Raw genomic sequence first — 19471 nt, forward strand, 5'->3', positions numbered from 1 at the left:
ATAAGCATGTAAAATGCCTCAAACCATGTATCAGGTGCTGTGTTGAATTCTGAGCAGCGCAACATGGGAAAAATATAATCAAACAATGACAAGGAAGCAAAGAAAAGCAGCAAGACCGCTCCACTGTAAAAGAGATGAGCAACAAGAAATGATCTATTGAGAAAGGTAGACCACAAGGTCCTCAATAAGGTTTACGAAAAGCATTACTTTAAATTAAGCAAGGAAACGTAACGTAAATCAGAGAACGTAACCTCAATTTTATGAGACTCTTCTGGTAAATGAAAACCTCAACGTGAACAAACATGGGCCAGGAAAGTTAGGACAGAATGTCTGATTCATGCCATGTCATGCTGAGATGAAAAATACCTGGGAATGTATTGTTATTGATCAGTGTAAACAAAAGCTATTATTTAGGTGTGTCTCACACTGAATTTAATTGTTTTCTCATCAACTGCCTGCAACACAGCTGTGTGGGTATAGCAGTTTATGAATTTAGATCTCTCAATGTAGTCTTTTTAAGAGTTTTTCTTTCATTTGTGAATTTTAGAATTGGTGTTGCTTACTATTAGCACTTTGATGGCAGTTTTAGTATGATTTTTAATTTTGTCATGCTGTATATTTACTATTACTTGTATCTTGTATAATTGCTTAGCTTCAGCTGTTATTTCCCTTGTACAGTAACAAAATTGCGTCCCAATGGTATGTCTGGATTTGGAGGACAAGCAGGCAAGAAAGGAGTATGCACATATACCTCACACATTAAAAACTCAATAACCTCACCACCATTCTCCAAAGCTATCCACTAACCCAACGACCATATGACAATCTGAGACACAGCTTTTCGGTTTTGAGACTGCCAATCCCTGAGCGCTGGCGCACCGAAATTTGAACCAAACAATTGGTGCTTCACATTTTTTCATCGAGCCTTTCTAAGCCATCACGAGAAACAAATGCAAAACCATTCTGTCAGCTCCCTAGGTGGATCAAGTGATACAGCCAGTGGCAACAAGCTCATCATTTCCCTGTAGGAAGAAGGGTTCTCAATGGCTGGGTTCTCAAGAATCCAAAATATCTTGGAATACATGAGGGGGTGAGATGCGTGAGATGCTACTCTAGAATGCCAACACACCATACCACAGCATATTGAAATTGTCAACCATCAAGCATTGGGTTCTCTTTCATCTCTCTCCCATACTTCATCCACAGTATGACAAATATTTCACATTCATTTTGAACTTTTACTATAGCTGAAGCAATGACCCCAAAATCCAGGCAGTTATGCAGCTAGAAACTTCCTTGAACTTGTTCACTTGCCATAAGGCTGTTTGGATAATCCTTAATCATGACCATGTTCCCCTTAGCATGATGATGTGTAGGATGGCCAATCAATGTTTATCACACAACTCAGTTAATTTTCTTAAAGGTCCAGATTGTTTCCTTGGTCAGGACTATATTTGCCCAAAGGGAAGCCATTATACCTCAAATACTTGTAAAATCAGCTTTCAAAGATATATCAGTCCTAAACAAAGCTACTGGAACAGGATCTCCCAGTTCAGGTATTCAATTATGTCAATGAAAGAGAAACTCAAACAAGACATTATACAGGCTGTTAATGTGCGGCCAATTTTAGTTCTAAAAGTTAAAGTGACCCCAATATTCTGAAAACCTGGCCTGACAGTAGTTCCAGGTTCGTTCTTTATGTTGTTAAGGTGGCAGATTTAATTTAAGATTATGCTTAAACCACCGCTAAACTGAAAACATAGATTTGGTCTGATTTCAGGACAAGTCCATGTGCTTGTTTGGAGCAGAGCAAAACTGCTGAAGAATAGATCTTTACTGAGTCAAAATTTGAAAATAGAGATGGTGGAAATACTCCAAAGCAGGGCCGTTGCTGACAAGTCACTGAAGCTCCCAAAAAACTTACAAGGACGCAGACCAGAGTTCAAATCCTGCTATGACAGATGGTGGAGTTTGAAGACAATATAAATCTGGAATTAAGAATCCAATGATGACCATGAATCCATTGTCAATTGTTGGAAAAACCTATCAGGTTCATTAACATCTTTTAGGGAAGGAAATTGCAATCTTTACCTAGCCTGGCCAACATGTGCCTCCAGACCTACAACAATGTGGTTGACATGTAACTGCCCTCTGGGCAATTAGGGATGGGCAATAAATGCCGGTGAAGCCAGTGATGCCCTCATCCCCGAATGAATAGTTTTTAAGAAAGGATGATAGTAAACAGCATTATATGGGCTGTATTCTGTATGGAAAGAAAAAAATTGTCACACAATGTGTGCTGGTAACAACTGAAGCAATAAGACCAGGGGATGTTGGAGCAGAATTAGGCCTTTTAGCCCATCAAGTCTGCTCTGCCATTTGATCATATTAATGTGCTTCTAAACCCCGTTCTCCTGCCTTCTCCTTGTGACCCTTGATCCTCTTACCAATCAAGAACCTGTCTATCTCTTTTTTATGTACACTGAGTGACTTGGGGTCCACAGCCATCTTTGGCAATGAGTTGGACAGAGTCACCAGCTTCTGGTTGAAGAAATTTCTTCTTATCTCAGTTCTAAAGGGTCATTTCTTTAGCAAGCAATTCATAAGAGAGGGCACCTAATGGTTGAGACAATGTTCTTGAAGCATACGCCTGTAGGAAAGCACTTTTGCAGCAGACAACTCTGTTTCCTTGTGACAATCTAAAACAATGACTGACTAGTTCATGCCTCTATTGCTAATATTCATTTTATACTGGAAATTGGGAAGGAAGTAAATCAGGCTGCTAATTCACTCCCATCTGTGATAAATGATTACACAAAGTGGCATTAACCTCATTGAGTGTATGGCTGTCCATAAAATCAATCTTGCAGCCTTGTTTCTGCTGTTGACAAAGCTAAACTAGTTCAAATAATACATGTCAACCAATTTTGTTCAACTGCTATTAAGTATTTAACATCTATTTTGTATTTTCAGGGAATTCCTGAGTAACATGCCTTACACCACAATGTGCCTAAAAGAATCATTACGGCTTTATCCCCCTCTACCAGGAGTGTCCAGGAAACTGAGCAAGCCACTCATATTCCCTGATGGAAAGCAAGTACCTCAAGGTCTTATATTTCAGAATATTTTATTTTTTGAACAACTCATTGTCAAGTACTGTATTAGCAATCATGTACTCATCCTTGTTAAATATTATTCATCGATAAACAACTGTCGGGTCAGGGAAAAGGTGCATAGTGATATCAAGCACATTAGCGAACCGAAAATGGTTACTGCCACTGTTACAGCTATTGCATCATTTATTTGTTTAATGGCATTCTGGCAAAGCAAATCATTGATTCTTTTCTGCTAAGACTTTGGAGTGTATCCAACAGCTTTAGTGATGTTCTGAGTGATGAGTTTTAGCCTTCTTGATGTGGTTCTGAGTTTTTGCAAATTTATAGTGCAAAATTATTGAAGATGCTCCTCCATTTAGGCCCTTGACTTGTAACCTCAGTAAAGTTTGAAGAATGGCTGCAATGGCAGTTGTAAACTTCAGAGTTGTGGAATTTCTTTTTCGAGAATGATTACTTTGACAGGTATTCTCATCAGTTCCTTGGACTCTAACTTCATGAATGTTCAATATTCTATTTGCTCTATAAATTGTTGTCACTCAATGTGTCACTGTTAACACTTAGGTACTATTTTACTCAAATCATTTTGTTTCTCTTAATGACATTATCTGCTACATTTCTATTCATCCTAATCTTGTGCATGTGTCAAAATACTATTTGAATTGGTGAAGCAAATGATGACTGGCTATTGTATGGGTACTTAGAGTAGGGGGCCTTGAACCTCCTGGTGTTGGCTAATGGAATGGCTTTACAATGTAACGATGTACTGTATCTACCTGCTAGCTACAACATCTTCAGTGTTATCAGTGAGTCTGCTGAGAAAAAGTTGCTTTATTCTTTTCCTCCTCTTTCTTCTTTCATTTGCTAAGTGCTACTGCATGGTGATGAGTGATCTGAATGTTTATAGTCTTGAAAGTGTGGAAGGACCAATAAAGGGGCCAACTCTTCAGCATTGCCAAAATACAATTCAATTATTTGTTCAATCCAAAGGAAGGGATCAATGATCTCAATAGCAACAGAGAATGGAAAAGAGAAGCTACAAGATATGCAATAGTTGAATACTAGAGATTGAATGAATGAATATAGGAATGAATTCAAACCATTAATCTAACTTTAGTAATGATATTTTCTTGAAGTTCTTGAGATTAAAGCCAAATTGTTTACAATAATTAATTCCAAATTTTTCCACAGATTTTCATGATTTATTGAGTATGAGCACTATCCAACATCTCAGATGTTAGGAACTTGTCAGAAAAATATTGGACACTTTTCCATAAAGAAGGGATGTCAAAAGCTTTTACACAACTACCAGTATGTCCTCTAAGGCCCATTGCCTCATTAGCAGCAATGTTAGAGCAGTCTATCTGGTTGCCATCTAGCCTAGGAAATAATGTGCAGTGTACAGTCTGGAAAATAAGAAGAATGGGTAATGTGCCTGCACTTTTGAAACTGCTGCTGAATATATGAATTATATTTCCACAGGTTGTCTGGTTGCATTAAGTATCTACTCCCTCCACAGGCATCCACTGTTCTGGGATGATCCTGAGGTAATTTCCTCTTTTATTACTGATTTATTAATTGACAGATTCATTGCATGAAAACCATCGTATTTGTCCATTGGCACTAGACATTCTACCAGCGTCCATCAACAAGACTCTTTTATGCCATTTCTCCACTGATTTGAATTGTATCATATTTTTCTGCTTTAGCAAAGATAGAATGCTTTGGATATGCATTAATTTGTGTTTCTGAGGTATCATTGAGCATTTCATTTATGCATGAGTATAGATAAAATGGTATTAATATTACATGATGAAAATCTTATTATCAATCGCTTCCCCAATGTTAGCAGTGTTTTGAATGGGCCTCTCAAATGTTAATGTTGAGGTCTCTGTGTGCACCTTCTCTGCAGCTGTAACACTGTACTCTGCACTCTGTTCTGCTACCTGATGCACTTTTTTATGGTATGATCTGCCTGTGGAGCACACAAAACAACACTTTTCACTGTATCATGTGACTACAACAAATCAAATCTAGACAGCTTCCAGGATCTAGATACACATGAGGTGGGTAAAGCACATATTTACATCAGTTTTCTGTATGTAGCTCATTTTACCTGGAACAGGCCACTAGTTAGAAGCCAGAACATGATAATGCCATTCTATATCAAGTATGGCAGATCAGGAGACTCTTCCATTATTGTCTGAGATAGGCACAATGGAAAGAATTGAAGGCTGATAAAGTGTTTAGATTCATTATCAAAGCACCTTCTGTGGTTTTGAAGTCTTGAAGTAGAATGTGAAGTCAGGAAATTCTAGTTTAGTGGCAAGGAACACTACCCTTCTCACATCATGATCACACACAAGGCTATGACTAGAAATGTGGGGGAATTGTGTGTCAGTTCAAACTAGGCCTTTCTAAACACCAAAAACAAAATGTCCTATTATCCAACAGATTTATGGATATTGTGCTGAGATTTTTGCTGGTTAGCAGCAAGATTCCTACTAACAATTATCACATATCACCCACATTACTACACAGAACATAGAACATAGAAAAGTACAGCACAGTACAGGCCCTTCGGCCCACGATGCTGTGCCGTGGAATAATCCTAATCCAAAAATAAAATAACCTAACCTACATTCCCCTCAATTCACTGCTGTCCATGTGCATGTCCAGCTGTAGCTTAAATGTCACTAATGACTCCGCTTCCACGACTACCACTGGCAAACTATTCCATGCGCTCACAACTCTCTGGGTGAAGATCCTCCCTCTGACGTCTCCTCTATACCTTCCTCCTAACACCTTAAAACTATGACCCCTCGTGGCAGGCACTGGGGAAAAGTCTCTGGCTATCAACTCTATCCATGCCTCTCATTACCTTGTACATCTCGATCAGGTCACCTCTCTTCCTGCTTCTCGCCAGAGAGAAATATCCGAGCTCAGTCAACCTCTCCTCGTAAGACAAGCCCTCCAGTCCAGTCAGCATCTTGGTAAACCTCCTTTGCACCCTCTCCAAAGCCTCTACATCTTTCCTATAATAGGGCGACCAGCACTGGACACAATATTCCAAGTGTGGTCTCACCAGGATTTTGTAGAGCTACAGCATAACCTCGCGGCTCTTAAACTCGATCCCCCTGTTAATGAAAGCCAAAACACCATATGCTTTCTTAACAACCTTATCCATTTGGGTGGCAACTTTGAGGGAGCTATGCACTTGAACACCAAGATCCCGCTGTTTCTCCACACTGCCGAGAATCCTGCCTTTAATCCTATATTCAGCATTGAAGTTCGACCTTCCAAAATGCATCACCTTGCATTTATCCAGGTTGAACTCCATCTGCCATTTCTCAGCCCAGTTCTGCATACTGTCAATGTCTCGCTGAAGCCTGCAATAGCCCTCGATACTATCAACGGCACCTCCAACCTTTGTGTCATCAGCAAACATACTCACCCACCCTTCAACCTCCTCATCCAAGTCATTTATAAAAACTACAAAGAGCAAAGGCCCAAGAACAGAGCCCTGTGGGATACCACTCAGCACTGACCTCCAGGCAGAATACTTACCATCTACAACCACTCTCTGCCTCCTGCCAGCCAACCAATTCTGAATCCAGACAGCCAAATCACCCTGTATCCCATACCTCCTGACTTTATGAATGAGCCTGCTGTGGGGAACCTTAACAAATGCCTTGCTGAAGTCCACGTACACCACATCCACTGCTCGACCCTCGTCAACCTGTCTCGTGACCTCCTCAAAGAACTCAATAAGATTTGTGAGGCATGACCTGCCCCTCACAAAGCCATGCTAACTCCCTTTAGTCACGCTGTGCTATTCCAAATAGTCATAAATCCTATCCCTCAGAATTCTTTCCAAAACCTTGCTGACCACAGACGTAAGACTGACTGGTCTGTAATTTCCAGGGATTTCCCTATTCCCTTTCTTGAAAAGAGGAACAACATTTGCCTCCCTCCATCTTCTGGCACGACTCCCATGGAGAGTGAGGAAGCAAAGATCTTTGCCAGCAGCTTAGCAACCTCCTTTCTTGTTTCCCGGAGCAACCTAGGATAAATCTGGTCTGGCCCTGGGGACTTATCAATCTTAATGTTCGCTAAAATTTCCAGCACATCAACTTCCTCAATCTCGATCTGTTCAAGCCTGTTTTCCTGCTCCTCAAAGCTATCATTCACAACAAGGTCCCTTTCCTTAGTAAAAACTGAAGCAAAAAGCTCATTTACGGCTTTCCCTGTCTGCTCAGACTCCACGCACAAGTTCCCTACACTATCCTGATCGTTCTCTTATTCCTATTTAATCTTGTTTCATTAATCCGCAGTCTCCCACTCTACCACCCACAGAAATTTGACACAGAGATTACCCAACATGAAAGTAAGTGTGGGTGCTTTTTGACTCTTGCTTGCTGTTTGTTCCTCAAAACCTTCATCTTGGACACGTGACATCAGTTTCTCAGAACATGCTCCATAGACTTTGGCCATATATATTCTATGTCCATGGAGACTGGCATCTGATGTGTGCTACAGGTTACCATTGGCACATCTCCAGTCCACTTGCAGAATGCTATGACATTTCGATGCTGCATGTTGGATCACACTGGCAACTATCATTGCAATGCTGGTACATTGGCACTTTGCACATAGAGACAGGCAATCAGCTTTGCGTTCAGACCAGGCTGCATCTCAGGTCCAATTGCTCATTCTTTTTTTGTGATCACTCATTCTGCCCCCACCTGGCTGCTTACTGCATCTCTGTCTTGCCTTGCTTTGACTTTTTGTGCCTGCTCGTTCAGAGGTCTAAGGCTTGTAGATTCTACAAATACATTGAAAACAAGAGTGTAGCTATAGAGACCGTAGTGCCTCTTAAAGATCAGGGATGTTATCTTTGTGTTGAACCCCAGGAGATGGGAGAGATACTAAATGAATTTTTTTATCAGTTTTTACTGTGGGGAAAGAAATGGAGTCTAGAGAATGCAGAGAAATAAACTTTGATGTTTCGAAAACAGTTCACATTACAGAAGAGAAAATTCGGGATGAGTTAGAGAATATAAAGGTGGATAAATGTCTGGGACCTCATTAATGATTTCCAGAACATTGTAGGAAATAATGGAGCAAGTTATGAGATCCTTTGCAAAAATATTTGCATCATCTATAACTATGGTGAGGTGCCTGATTGGCTAATATTGTACCTCTGTTTAAGAAAGGTTGTAAGGAGAAACCAGGGAACTATAGACCTGTGAGTCTGACTTCTGTTGTGGGTAAATTGTTGGAGGTGATTATAATACGATAATGGACATTTAGTAAGGAAAAAATTAATTAGGGATATTCAACGTAGTTTTCCGTGAGGAAAATCATGTGTCACAAACTTGACTGATTTTTATTTGAGGAAGCTACCAAAAAGATCGATGATAGCAGAGCAGTAGACTTTATTTATTTGGATTTTAGTAAAGTATTTGACAAGGTTTTACCTGGTAGACTAATAAGTAAAGTTAGGCCACATAGTTGAGCTTGCCAGTTAGGTATACAATTGGCTTTAAGACAGGAGACAGAGTAATGGTGGAGGGTTGCTTTTCAGACTGCAGGCCTGTGACCAGCTGTATCCCACAGGGACTGGTTCTGGATCCTCTTTTGTTTGTCATTTATATAAATAATTTGGATGAGAATATAGAAGGCTTATTTAGTAAGTTTGCAGATAACACCAAAATTAGTGGCATAGTTGACACTAAAGAAGGTTTCCTAAGATTACAAGGAGATCTTTATCAAATGCATCAATGGGCTGAAAATGGCAGATGGAGTTTAATCTGGTTAATTGTGAGGCATTGCATTTGGTACAACAAACACGGGTAGGGCTTACACAACTAAAGGTAGGGCCTTGGGTAGCATGGTAGAACAGAGGGACCTAGGAGTGCAGGTACATAATTCTTTGAAGCTCATGTCGTGTATAGACAAGTTGGTCAAAAAGGCATTTGGCACATTTGCCTTCATTGCTCAGTCCTTTCAGTATAGGAGTTGGGATGTCATGTTGAGGTTGTACAGGACATTGGTGAGGCCTCTTCAGTAATATTGTGTTCAGGTCTAGTCACCCCGTTCTAGAAAATAAGTTATTCAACTGGAGAGGGTTCAGAAGAGATTTACCAGGATGTTGCCAGGAATGGAAGTTTTGAGTTATAAAGAAGGGCTGGATAGGCTGGGACTTTTCCACTGGAGCTTAGGAGGTTGAGAGGCGACGTGATCGAAATTTATAATATAATGACAGGTATAGATAGCATTGGTGGTAGTTGATTTTTCCCTAGGAAAAGGGAATTTGAAGACTGGGGGTACAATTTTAAGGTGAGGAGAGAGCTTTTAAAAAAAGCATTAGGCATTTTTTTTTTACAAAGAGGGTGGTTTGCGTGTGAAATGAAATTCCTGAGGAAGTAGTGGATGCGGGTGCAGTTATGATGTTTAATAGACACTTGGATGGATACATGAATAGGAAAGGTTTCGAGGGGTATGGGCTTGGACCAGGCAAGCGGGACTAGTTTTGTTGGAACTATGTTTGGCATGGACTGGATGGAGCCAAGGGTCTGTTTCCATGCCAAATGTCTCTATGACTGTCATCTGGATTTCTGCTTAGAAAGGGACAATGGTAGGCAGCTTGTCAGTCATCATCGGTCAAAGGCTCGACATGTTGACAGCACCAAATTATGTCAATCCCTCACATAGAGCATGTGCCAGCAGACTACATGGAAAACACACTACATGTTTATTAACCAAATAGTTGTGCTTCCAAGTCAAAAGGTATTCGTCCTCAGTTGAGTCAAAGGGCTTGTTCTCAGTCAAGCCATTCAAGGGTGCAACTACTCACAGATTAGGGCTTGGGCACAGTCAGTCATTTGGGCAGTCACAATCAGGGGATCTGTCTCATTACAGTCAGGGCATTGGGCCACAATCAATGCTGGGCACTGCCGAGGTAAGGAGGTGGAGGGAATCAATACTGAGGATTGTAGGCTGCAGCCTGGAATGCAGAGGTGACAAACACAGTAAAGAGGGAGAAATGACATCTACATGGAAAGGGGAGTTGGTAGTGCATGGGAGGGCTTGAGATGCTGTGGGAGCAGGGGTAACAGATGGTCACCAGCACCGGGGCCTCAATGATGATCTGTGCTGGCAAAGATGGGCATTACCAGACTGTAGTGAAGACATTTAAGAGTAAGAAAGATTGTTTGAGTCTTAAGTCAAGATGTGGGTGGATACATGTGGTGATTTGGTCAAGCTCGGTTATTCAGGGTAGGCTGGGTACAAAGAAACATGGAGACTTGGGTTGGGGGGATTAGGGGTTTGGGGTGGAGGATGTGGACCTGGCAATCAGACTGAACCTCATACTCAACCTGAGTTTCCTTCTTTGATCTGCCGATAACTAAAAATAACCTGAGAATGGAAAAGTGGCTGGGACCACACCTCAGTTAAGTGAAGTTAGTGACCAGGTGGTGGCCAAAAATATGGACACCGTTTTTGTACAATGGCAGACCCTTCAATGAGCAGCTGCATCAATCATGAACCTGCATTGAGCAAGGTCACATCCTTTGCAATGATATCACCGTGCATGTGACACGTATGCAGGGTTCAAATGTCATAGTCATACAGCGTGAAAACAGACCTTTCAGTCCGACTCATCTATGTCGACCAGGTTTTCCGAACTAAACTAGTCCCAATTGCCGTGCTTAGTCTAAATTACTCTAAACCTTTCTTATCCAAATGTCCTTTACATACTGCAACTATTTGTACATCTACCATTTTCTCCGGCAGTTCATGCCACTTATGAACCACCCTCTACCGTCATGTTGCGCACAGCTAATGCAAGAACACCTAGGGTGCAAAGATGTGTGGAACTGATCCCTTCTCTGCCTGGGCTGGAAGAGCAATCAAGACGCCTAAATGTGCGATGTTGGATGATGTGAGATACTTGGAGGAGAAGAGTATTGCAGATGCAGCACTTAGATAAACTGTTATTGATTTGCCCCATGACTGATTGAGCACTCATCAAAATAGGATGCTATATCAAAGTATCATGATCAGTCAATACATGGCATCCCCTTGACAAAATGCTTCATCTCTCTCTGAGTGGAGACATGTGTACAGCCAACTTCTTTTGTTTTTATTCATTTATCAAATGTGAGGATATAGCTGGCTGGGCCAGCATTTATTGCCCATCCTAGTTACTCTTAAGAAGAAGATGGTGAGCTTTGAACCCTTGTAATCTATTTGCTGTAGGTCAATATACAATGCTGTTAGAGAGGAAGTTCCAAGATTTTGATCTGGTGACACTGAAGAAGCATAAATATATTTCCTGAGTTAGGATAGTGAATAGCTTAGAAGGAAACCTGCAGGTGATGGTATTCCTACGTATCTGCTGCACTTCTCCTTCCAGACCTGCACTTGGAGCCACGATATTTATTGCTAGCTTAGTTCAATTTTTGGTTAGTGGCAACTGCAGGATGATAATAATGGTGGATTCTATAGTAGTAATGCCATTGAATGTTAAGGGGCAATAGTTAGATTTTCTCTTGTTAGAGATGGTCATTACCTGGCACTTGTGTTGCAAATATTACTTGCCACTTCACAGCCAAAACGTGGACATTTTCAGGCCTTTCTGCATTTGGACATGGGCTGCTTTTATTATCTGAGGATTCATGTATGACGCTGAACGTTGTGCAATCATCAGTGAAAATCCCCACGTAAAACCTTCTGATGAAGACCAGTGGGCCAAGGACAAGAGCATTCCTGTTTGAGACTGAGATTTTGCTGCCTGTAAAATGTGGCATTCCTCATTACTGCTAATAAGATTAAAATCACAGCCTTTAACAAATGAGAACATCGCCAGCTGAATGTGGGATCGAGATCAAAATAAGTCCATTGTGCTAGGGAGTTGCTATGAGGTTTTTTTTGAATTATTGAAATCAAAATAAAACATAAATGGGATAATATGCAACACATTGTAGCAAGTTTCAAGGTAGAAATACATCACTGAAAACAAACCAGGACAAAGCTTGTGTCGTTTATCAATGGTATCGCAATCTCTTAGTACATTGTGACCTGGAAGCTTGCTTGCTACTATCTATAAGATAAAGTTATCATTAATTATTTAAAGTTCCTCGTTACTTACAGTTGGATCTGAATGATCGTGATAAATAATTAAGTCTCACTGATGCATCACAGGATTTGAATAAGAGCACTATTGCACATTCTGCTTTGGACAGGATTGATATAGAGATGTATTTTATTACATAAATCAGTAGAATGCAATAACTTCAGCCACTGAGATTAAAACAAAGTTCAGTTCTATCCAAAATGTGATTTACAAGTAGAATTTTGTAAAGTTGACTACACTTGAGAGTGACAAGTACACACCAGAAGTGAGCTTTGACTGGGGTATCAGGCTGCTATGGCAAGATTGGAGGGAAGCACATTGGGAGGGCTCCCTGGAGCAGTCATACTGTCAGTGGTGGGATTGGCAGTGACTCAGCAGAACACCTATTTGAATAAAGGTCCAATTAAAGGCTTTTTTTCTGGACTACCAGAGATGGAGTGGCTCCTGCAATGTGGCGAAGCATCTGGGTGCGTGGAAACAGTATACTGGTCACTTCCCAGCAACTGGCAACCTATCACTTTTGAGGGCCTTGGCATAAGAAAGAAGCCGTGTTGAAAGGCCAACACACAGTTCTGATTTGACCACTGGAGGCTAATGCTGCATCTCTGCCTCCAGCACATCCTATTGTCAGGTCTTACCTACTTATCCCAGCGCAGAGAAACAGTTTTCAACTACGAAGGTAGTAACTCAAAATGGAGCCAGCCACTTTTCCCATCTTGCCACCACTGCATTTAGTAGATTTCCTTGGTAATGGTGCTCTAAATGATGATGTGAACATGCAACGCTATAACACCATAAGCAAGATAGACTTTTATGAAGCAGATTTACTGTAACCTAGCTTTTTGTTATGGTTGTTCAACCGTATATAGACAACATATTTCTGACAGATGCTTATTATTGCTTTTTTATCAGAAATTTAATCCATTGAGGTTTAGCCCAGAAAATTCAGAACATAGGCACCACCATTCCTACATACCATTTTCTGTTGGACCAAGGTAGGATATCAGAACTGTTGACTATCAATCTGATGTTGTTCTTGAAGCAAATTATTTTTATATGAACTTAGTTTACAGTAGATGTGTTATATGGATATATTCCAAATCAGCAGAACTGTTTTATATCCTTATGTTACTTTAAATAACACATGATATTGGGATCTACAACATGATGATCAAAGGTACAAAGTTTGGGGAGATGTGGGGTAGAGGCATCTCTTGTTAAAAAAATTCATTGATCTTTGGGGTGAGTTGAGGAAGCATTAGTGGAAAGAGACCAAAGGCAGGATCAAATGCTATGAGGTGATCAAAGCAAGATTAAATGGATCCAGTTGGAGAAGCTTAGGGAGAGAGTTTCAAAGGTGTAAATGGCTCAATGAATAACTTTTGGTGGTACAGAAGTAGAAAATAAATCATATAATATCAAATGAAGAGATAGAAATTGAAGTAAAATGATCAAAGAATATGGGAAAAAAGCAGGAGCAGTCCATTGAGTTGGATGACCAGGCATGGTCAAAATAAATTATTGACCAGGCTCAAAGGGCTCATCTTGATCCTCTTTTCTATGTTTCTATGTACGTTTCTGTGGATGGCAATCTCAAAGTCTATAATTTGAGAGGAATGATGCCATGCAAGGTTTAGGAAATAAAGGGATTACTGAGAGTTAGACAGAAGGCCCACAGATTTGGTCAGGACCTTACTATGCCATAGGATTCCCCATTGGGGGGAGGTGGTGGCATAGTGGTTGTGACATTGTACCAGTAATCCAGAACTCTAGGTTAATGATCATAAGACATGCATTCAAATCCCAACAACAAGGTAGATGGTGAGATTTGAATTCAGTTTAAGAAAAGCTCAAATAAACAAACCAGCCCAAAGGTGACCATTCATAGATGTTCATATTGATGTTAATCCCACTGTTGATAGTCATAACAACCGATCTGGTTCATAAATGTCCTTTACAGGAAGGAAACAAGCATCCCTACCTGGTCTAGCCTGCATGTGACTCTGAACCTACATCAGTATGGTGAATTGTTCACTGCTTGATGGACAATAAATTAAGATCTTCCCAACAAAACCCACATCTTGTGGATGTGCTTGGCCTGCTGTGTTCATCCAGCTTCACACTTTGTTATCTTGGATTCTCCAGCATCTGCAGTTCCCATTATCTCTGATCCCGTGGATGTGTTTTTTTAACATTCTCTCAAAGCCCAGATGGCTAGTAGTCCAGAAGAGACCAAATATATCAGATTACCAAATGATGATCCAGGCTAGAATTGTAGCCTGAGCCCCTGGTGATTGCTGATCATTTCTTAAAAGCTTCTGAACCCCTTACCAAGGGTGCTATCAACACACCTCTGACTTTTTTTTTCTCAAAGCCTTGGTGACAACTCCCAATACTTGACATTCACCATTACATTTTATTGCTACTGGGCAGGATGGAGCCCAAGATTTTTCATCTAGGGTTCAAACATTTGCCTGTGATATTTAAATCAGAAGGTTTCTCTCTGACACAAATATACGAGGCATTAATGCCAGAGGTTATGATTAGGCATACCTCAATAGTCATGCTGGAATGTTGAGGTACAGATTTTCCATCACAAAGAATAGAGTCTTGAATTGGTTTCTTGAGTCCCCTGGAGTATGTAATGACAATGTTTTAAAAGATATTGGACAATGTTTGATTATGGGGATAGTGTGAATTATCAGAATGATGGTACATTGTTTAGAAATGGTTGTTAACATATCTTGTCAAGAAGCAAGATGGCTAATACAATGGTAAATTAATAACCAAACTGAGCAGGACTGGAATTCAATTCGATTCAGCAGAATGCATGACACCTTTAAATATTTATGTGAAGAATATTAACCTATTGATTATGTAGACTTTCATAGAAAGATTGAAAGACTGCCACTTATAAATTTCAATGTGTTTATTATTTTTAGAAACTGCATTGGTCAGCATTTTGCCATGAATGAAATGAAGGTGGCTGCTGCACTAATTCTTAATCGATTTGCATTGGAAGTTGATGAAGCCAATCCACCAATTAAAACACCCCAAATAGTCCTCCGGTCAAAAAATGGAATACGCCTGAAGATTAAAAAACTGGAGAAGTAAATCAGGAAAAAGATAATACAACTCTTCAACAGTTTCCTTCTGCCAACTGGCAAAATTAGTAACTATTTTTAAAGGATCAGCTTCAAGAACAGACAAATTATTCTGAAAGTGGATGATGATTTCGCTATAAAACCCTGGAGGGCCAACTTGAACTTTGTGCAGAAGTGTAAGATAGATAATAGAAAATTGGGAGTGATATAAAATGGGCTGCTTATTTGCTATCAACAATTTTACCATTAATTACCCTCTGGACTTCCCACCACATTGATTTCCTTCTGTTCTTCCTGTTCTTTTCCATCATCCTTTTGAAGGCTGGATCTGTCATCTCAGAGTTTCAAGAGTTAGTTTATCATCTTATGCAATGATCCATTTTTCTTGCAGACAGAAGCCAAAATTGTTCACTCAGAACAGAGAATGTAGTGGAATGAAGGTGTACAAAATTATGCAGAGTTTTGACAGAATGAATTGAAAAACTGTTTTCTGTAACAAGAGAGTTGATAGCCAAGAGGTAGAGATTTAGATAATCAGCAAAAAAAAGTAAAAAGAGAAGATTCTTTATTTAATGAGTTGTCATGATCTGCAATATATTGCCTGAAGGAGTGATGGAAGCAAATTCAATAATAATTTTCAAAAGGAATAGGATACATACTTGAAAAAGCTATAGAAAAGAGCGAAAGACAATAGACTAACTAAATAGTTGTTACATTATGCTAGCACAGGCACAATATGCTAAATGACTTCCTTATTTTCTCTAGAAATCTACGATTAAATGATATACACTATCACACTAAGTCAACATCCTTATGACTTTAATAGGTATAAAATACTGTTGATAATGTTTTTCACAATTTCTGCTGTGTCTTTTTGTATGCTGTTGCAAACAAAAATATTGGATATATGACAATGATTGCAATGCAGGAATCTCATCAAGTAATTGAGGTGATGACAAAAATCATTCAGTAATGCTTGGACAGTTTACTTTTGTTACCAAAACCCTGATGTAAAAGCCATTCACTTTATATCATGGTATATGTTATAGAATTGGAGGTAGTCATTTTATTTGTTTTATGTTTTTACTTTACAAACTGTGACAAATTCAAACACATTGACAATTTATATGACATGCACATTTTTAACAAGCAACTGGTTATCTTCATTACCTGGTAAAACAATTTCTCAACATCCTTGGCAATGCTAAAGATGTTTTCCTTTTTCCAAAATTGAGCAAATTAGAGATTGTGTTTTTGAGGCAATGTTATCTCAGTGCTCATAACGCCAGTAAAAATGCTGAACTGAAACGATTTACTTTAGAAATTATTTCACTTTTCCCTGCAGGATGGTGCTGTTCTTTTGGCTTTTGTGTTAGGCGTGAAATAAAGATAGGGAGAAAAGGCTGGATGTAAACACACAGATGTGCATGAACAGCTAAAGCTTAGCATTTCATAGAATCATTGAAACTAATAGCTCATAAAAGGCTATTTCACCCATTAGGTCTATGTAGATACAAAGTCTTTAACTGGGGTATCAACTCAAATCCTTTTAATTCCTATCTGCATTGATGGCTTATTGGTTGTTTTAATTAATGCAAATCAATAGAATAGAATTCAACAGTTTATTATAAAGGAGGAATGTCTAGCATGTTATAAGACATTAATTAATAAATTTACTAATCATAATTTTCTTGTGGATTGCCTACAAACCCTACATGTTCACTTCAAAGCCTACCTATCACACTTTTCAGTAATTAAATCATAATTGTTTTTATTATAATTATTCACAGTATTGTTCTAATATAGGCAAGTGCTTGCTATCTATCTTTGATTTACAAAAGATATTGACTCAGCGTTTATCCAACCAAATCAGCCTCCCATGCACCTACCGATAGCCACTCTTGCATTCCCATATTGTGGCTATTGTTCAGGAGAACACAATGCTGTCATCATCTTTGTCAGTATATTCTCTTATAATTTTCCTGCTCCCTTTACTATGTCATCCACAAACCATTACATCCAGAGCCCTGCCTTCAAGAAAATTGAGGGAGCCAAAACGATAACAGTATTAATGAAAATTGAAAATACCATAACAAATTCATGAGAAAAACTTTAAATGCCACGTAATGAAATTTATTGTGAACAATAGGGATCAAGAAAGTTTAAAGATGAAGTTTGGAGCCCACATTTCACTTAGTTGTTGAAGCACAAACAGCAAAAGGTGCATCAACAGCACCTTTCCTGCTCTGCTCACTTTATCTTTCAATGATGTCTCTGCAAATCATGTGAAGAGGAACTGAGCTGAATTTGCTGCTTTCAGTTAATGCAGTGAGGGTGAAGGCTCAGCACCTGTAAAAAAGCAAGACAAACATCTGCTACTGTTTTCAAAACACTGAGATAAATGCGGATGTTGGGAATCAGAAACAAAAGCAAACATTGCTGGAAAATCTCAGTATGTCTGGCAGCATCTGTGGAGACAAAACAGAGTTAACAATTCAGGTCCAGTTCTAAAAGGGGTCTCTGGACCCAAAACATTGACTCTGCTTTCTCTCTGCAGCTATTGTTTTCAATCCTGATTGCTATCCATTGACCTCATTTCCATGTACAGTGCATTGTGTATTTTCATTAAAAGGGGAACAGCTTAACTTTGATGTCTTATGGTTGAGCAATTCCCCACTCTCAATGATCAAACTTGCAAATGAAGAAAAGTATTTGTGGCAATTTTTTATAGTGTCCATTTGTATTGACTTCACTGCAAGTTGTCAGCTGCAGGAGAGGATGGGAAAAGCAAGAAAATGACAGGTAAAGTATAAGAAAAAAATAAATTCATTTGACTGAGACTAAGGCTCAGAAATTCATGGAGTCAGGAAGACCCCCTGGACCTTTAGAAATGGCATGCAGGGCCCAACAGCAAAAGTCCCACTCAATTTCTGACAGATCCCATTTTTGCTGGGAAGTTGTATGATTTTGCTACATGGAAAACCTGAACTCATCAGGGTAATTGAAACTTATTGCTGACTTCAAACAAGCTGAATTGACTATTACTTAATCTTCTGTGATAGAGAACATAGAACATTTTCTTGAAGGGGAAAAGGTATCAGTTTAAGTGTTATGATTTGAAGCTATTTAATCCCCCCCTCTAAATTTGCAATGTAATCCAAGCACACAATTCAGTGAAAGTTTTGAAAAATATCTTCTAGGTTGCTTTAGTTAACAGAGCACCTGATGTAAGTCAGAAAAAAATGAGGACATGGTCCACAGTTTCAATTGAGTTGGTTGTTGACATTTCGCAAGGGTTGTTATTACGTTAATATGAATACTTGGCAACGTTTCAAAATCTAAAATTATCTCGGCAGGTAGTTCTGATTTCACAGCTTTATGAACAATTTAAAGAGGCTTTCAAATAATTTCTTTGATATGGCCTTTGGATAGAAATATTCATTTTAATAACAGGTTAAACTCTTGTGGAGATTTAAAGGTTTCATTTGGTTTCCTAAATGAGCGTGTGTTCCTCTCACTATTCAGTGTATATGAGTGAAATAGATTAGATTGCTGGAAATTTATTCTGATGTTCTCAAGGCTCATCTGCAGTACGAAGCTTCCTCAGAATCTTGTATATAACATTGAGATCACTTCACATTTTTCTAAACTTCAGGAATTACAGATTCAATTTATTAAGCCTGTCATCATAGAACAGACCCTCATGTCACACATCAATTTACTTAACCCTTGCCTATTAATTTCTAATGCAAATATATATTTTGTTAAAAGTGGAAACAAAAACTTGACACACTGTTCCAGATGTGGAACTACTAAAGCCCTGTACAATTGTAGCCAGACTGTTTATTCCTGTGTTCAATCCCATTGTAATAAAGGCTAACATGTCATTTGTCTTCCTAATTGTTTGATGAACCAGCAACTTGATATTTTGTGTTCCTTCTATGAATATACCCAAATCTCTCTGAACATCAACATTTATAATTTTCACACATTTCAAAAAATATATGCATTTCTATTCTTGCAAGGAAAGTGAATGAAGGCATGGTTCTTCAGATCATACTCCATCTTCAGCATCATACTCCATTGACTTCAGGAAGCAAGGCAGAGGGCAT

The 19471-nt window shown here is 39.2% G+C and overlaps 1 protein-coding gene across 1 annotated transcript in view; it reads left to right on the plus strand.

The window, feature by feature from the left end:
- The window catches only part of LOC125456559 (cytochrome P450 4B1-like), a 44072-nt gene extending 24813 nt beyond the window's left edge, over window positions 1-19259 (plus strand). The window contains exons 9-12 of the mRNA XM_048539796.2: window positions 2974-3107; window positions 4596-4660; window positions 13168-13250; window positions 15198-19259. Of these exons, the coding sequence (XP_048395753.1) occupies window positions 2974-3107; window positions 4596-4660; window positions 13168-13250; window positions 15198-15369 (454 nt within the window). The 3' untranslated portion in view covers window positions 15370-19259. The remainder of the gene's footprint in view (window positions 1-2973; window positions 3108-4595; window positions 4661-13167; window positions 13251-15197) is intronic.
- The last annotated feature ends 212 nt before the right edge of the window (window positions 19260-19471 follow it).

This window comes from Stegostoma tigrinum, chromosome 8 (genome assembly GCF_030684315.1).
Source record: "Stegostoma tigrinum isolate sSteTig4 chromosome 8, sSteTig4.hap1, whole genome shotgun sequence".
In the NCBI taxonomy this organism is placed as follows: domain Eukaryota; kingdom Metazoa; phylum Chordata; class Chondrichthyes; order Orectolobiformes; family Stegostomatidae; genus Stegostoma; species Stegostoma tigrinum.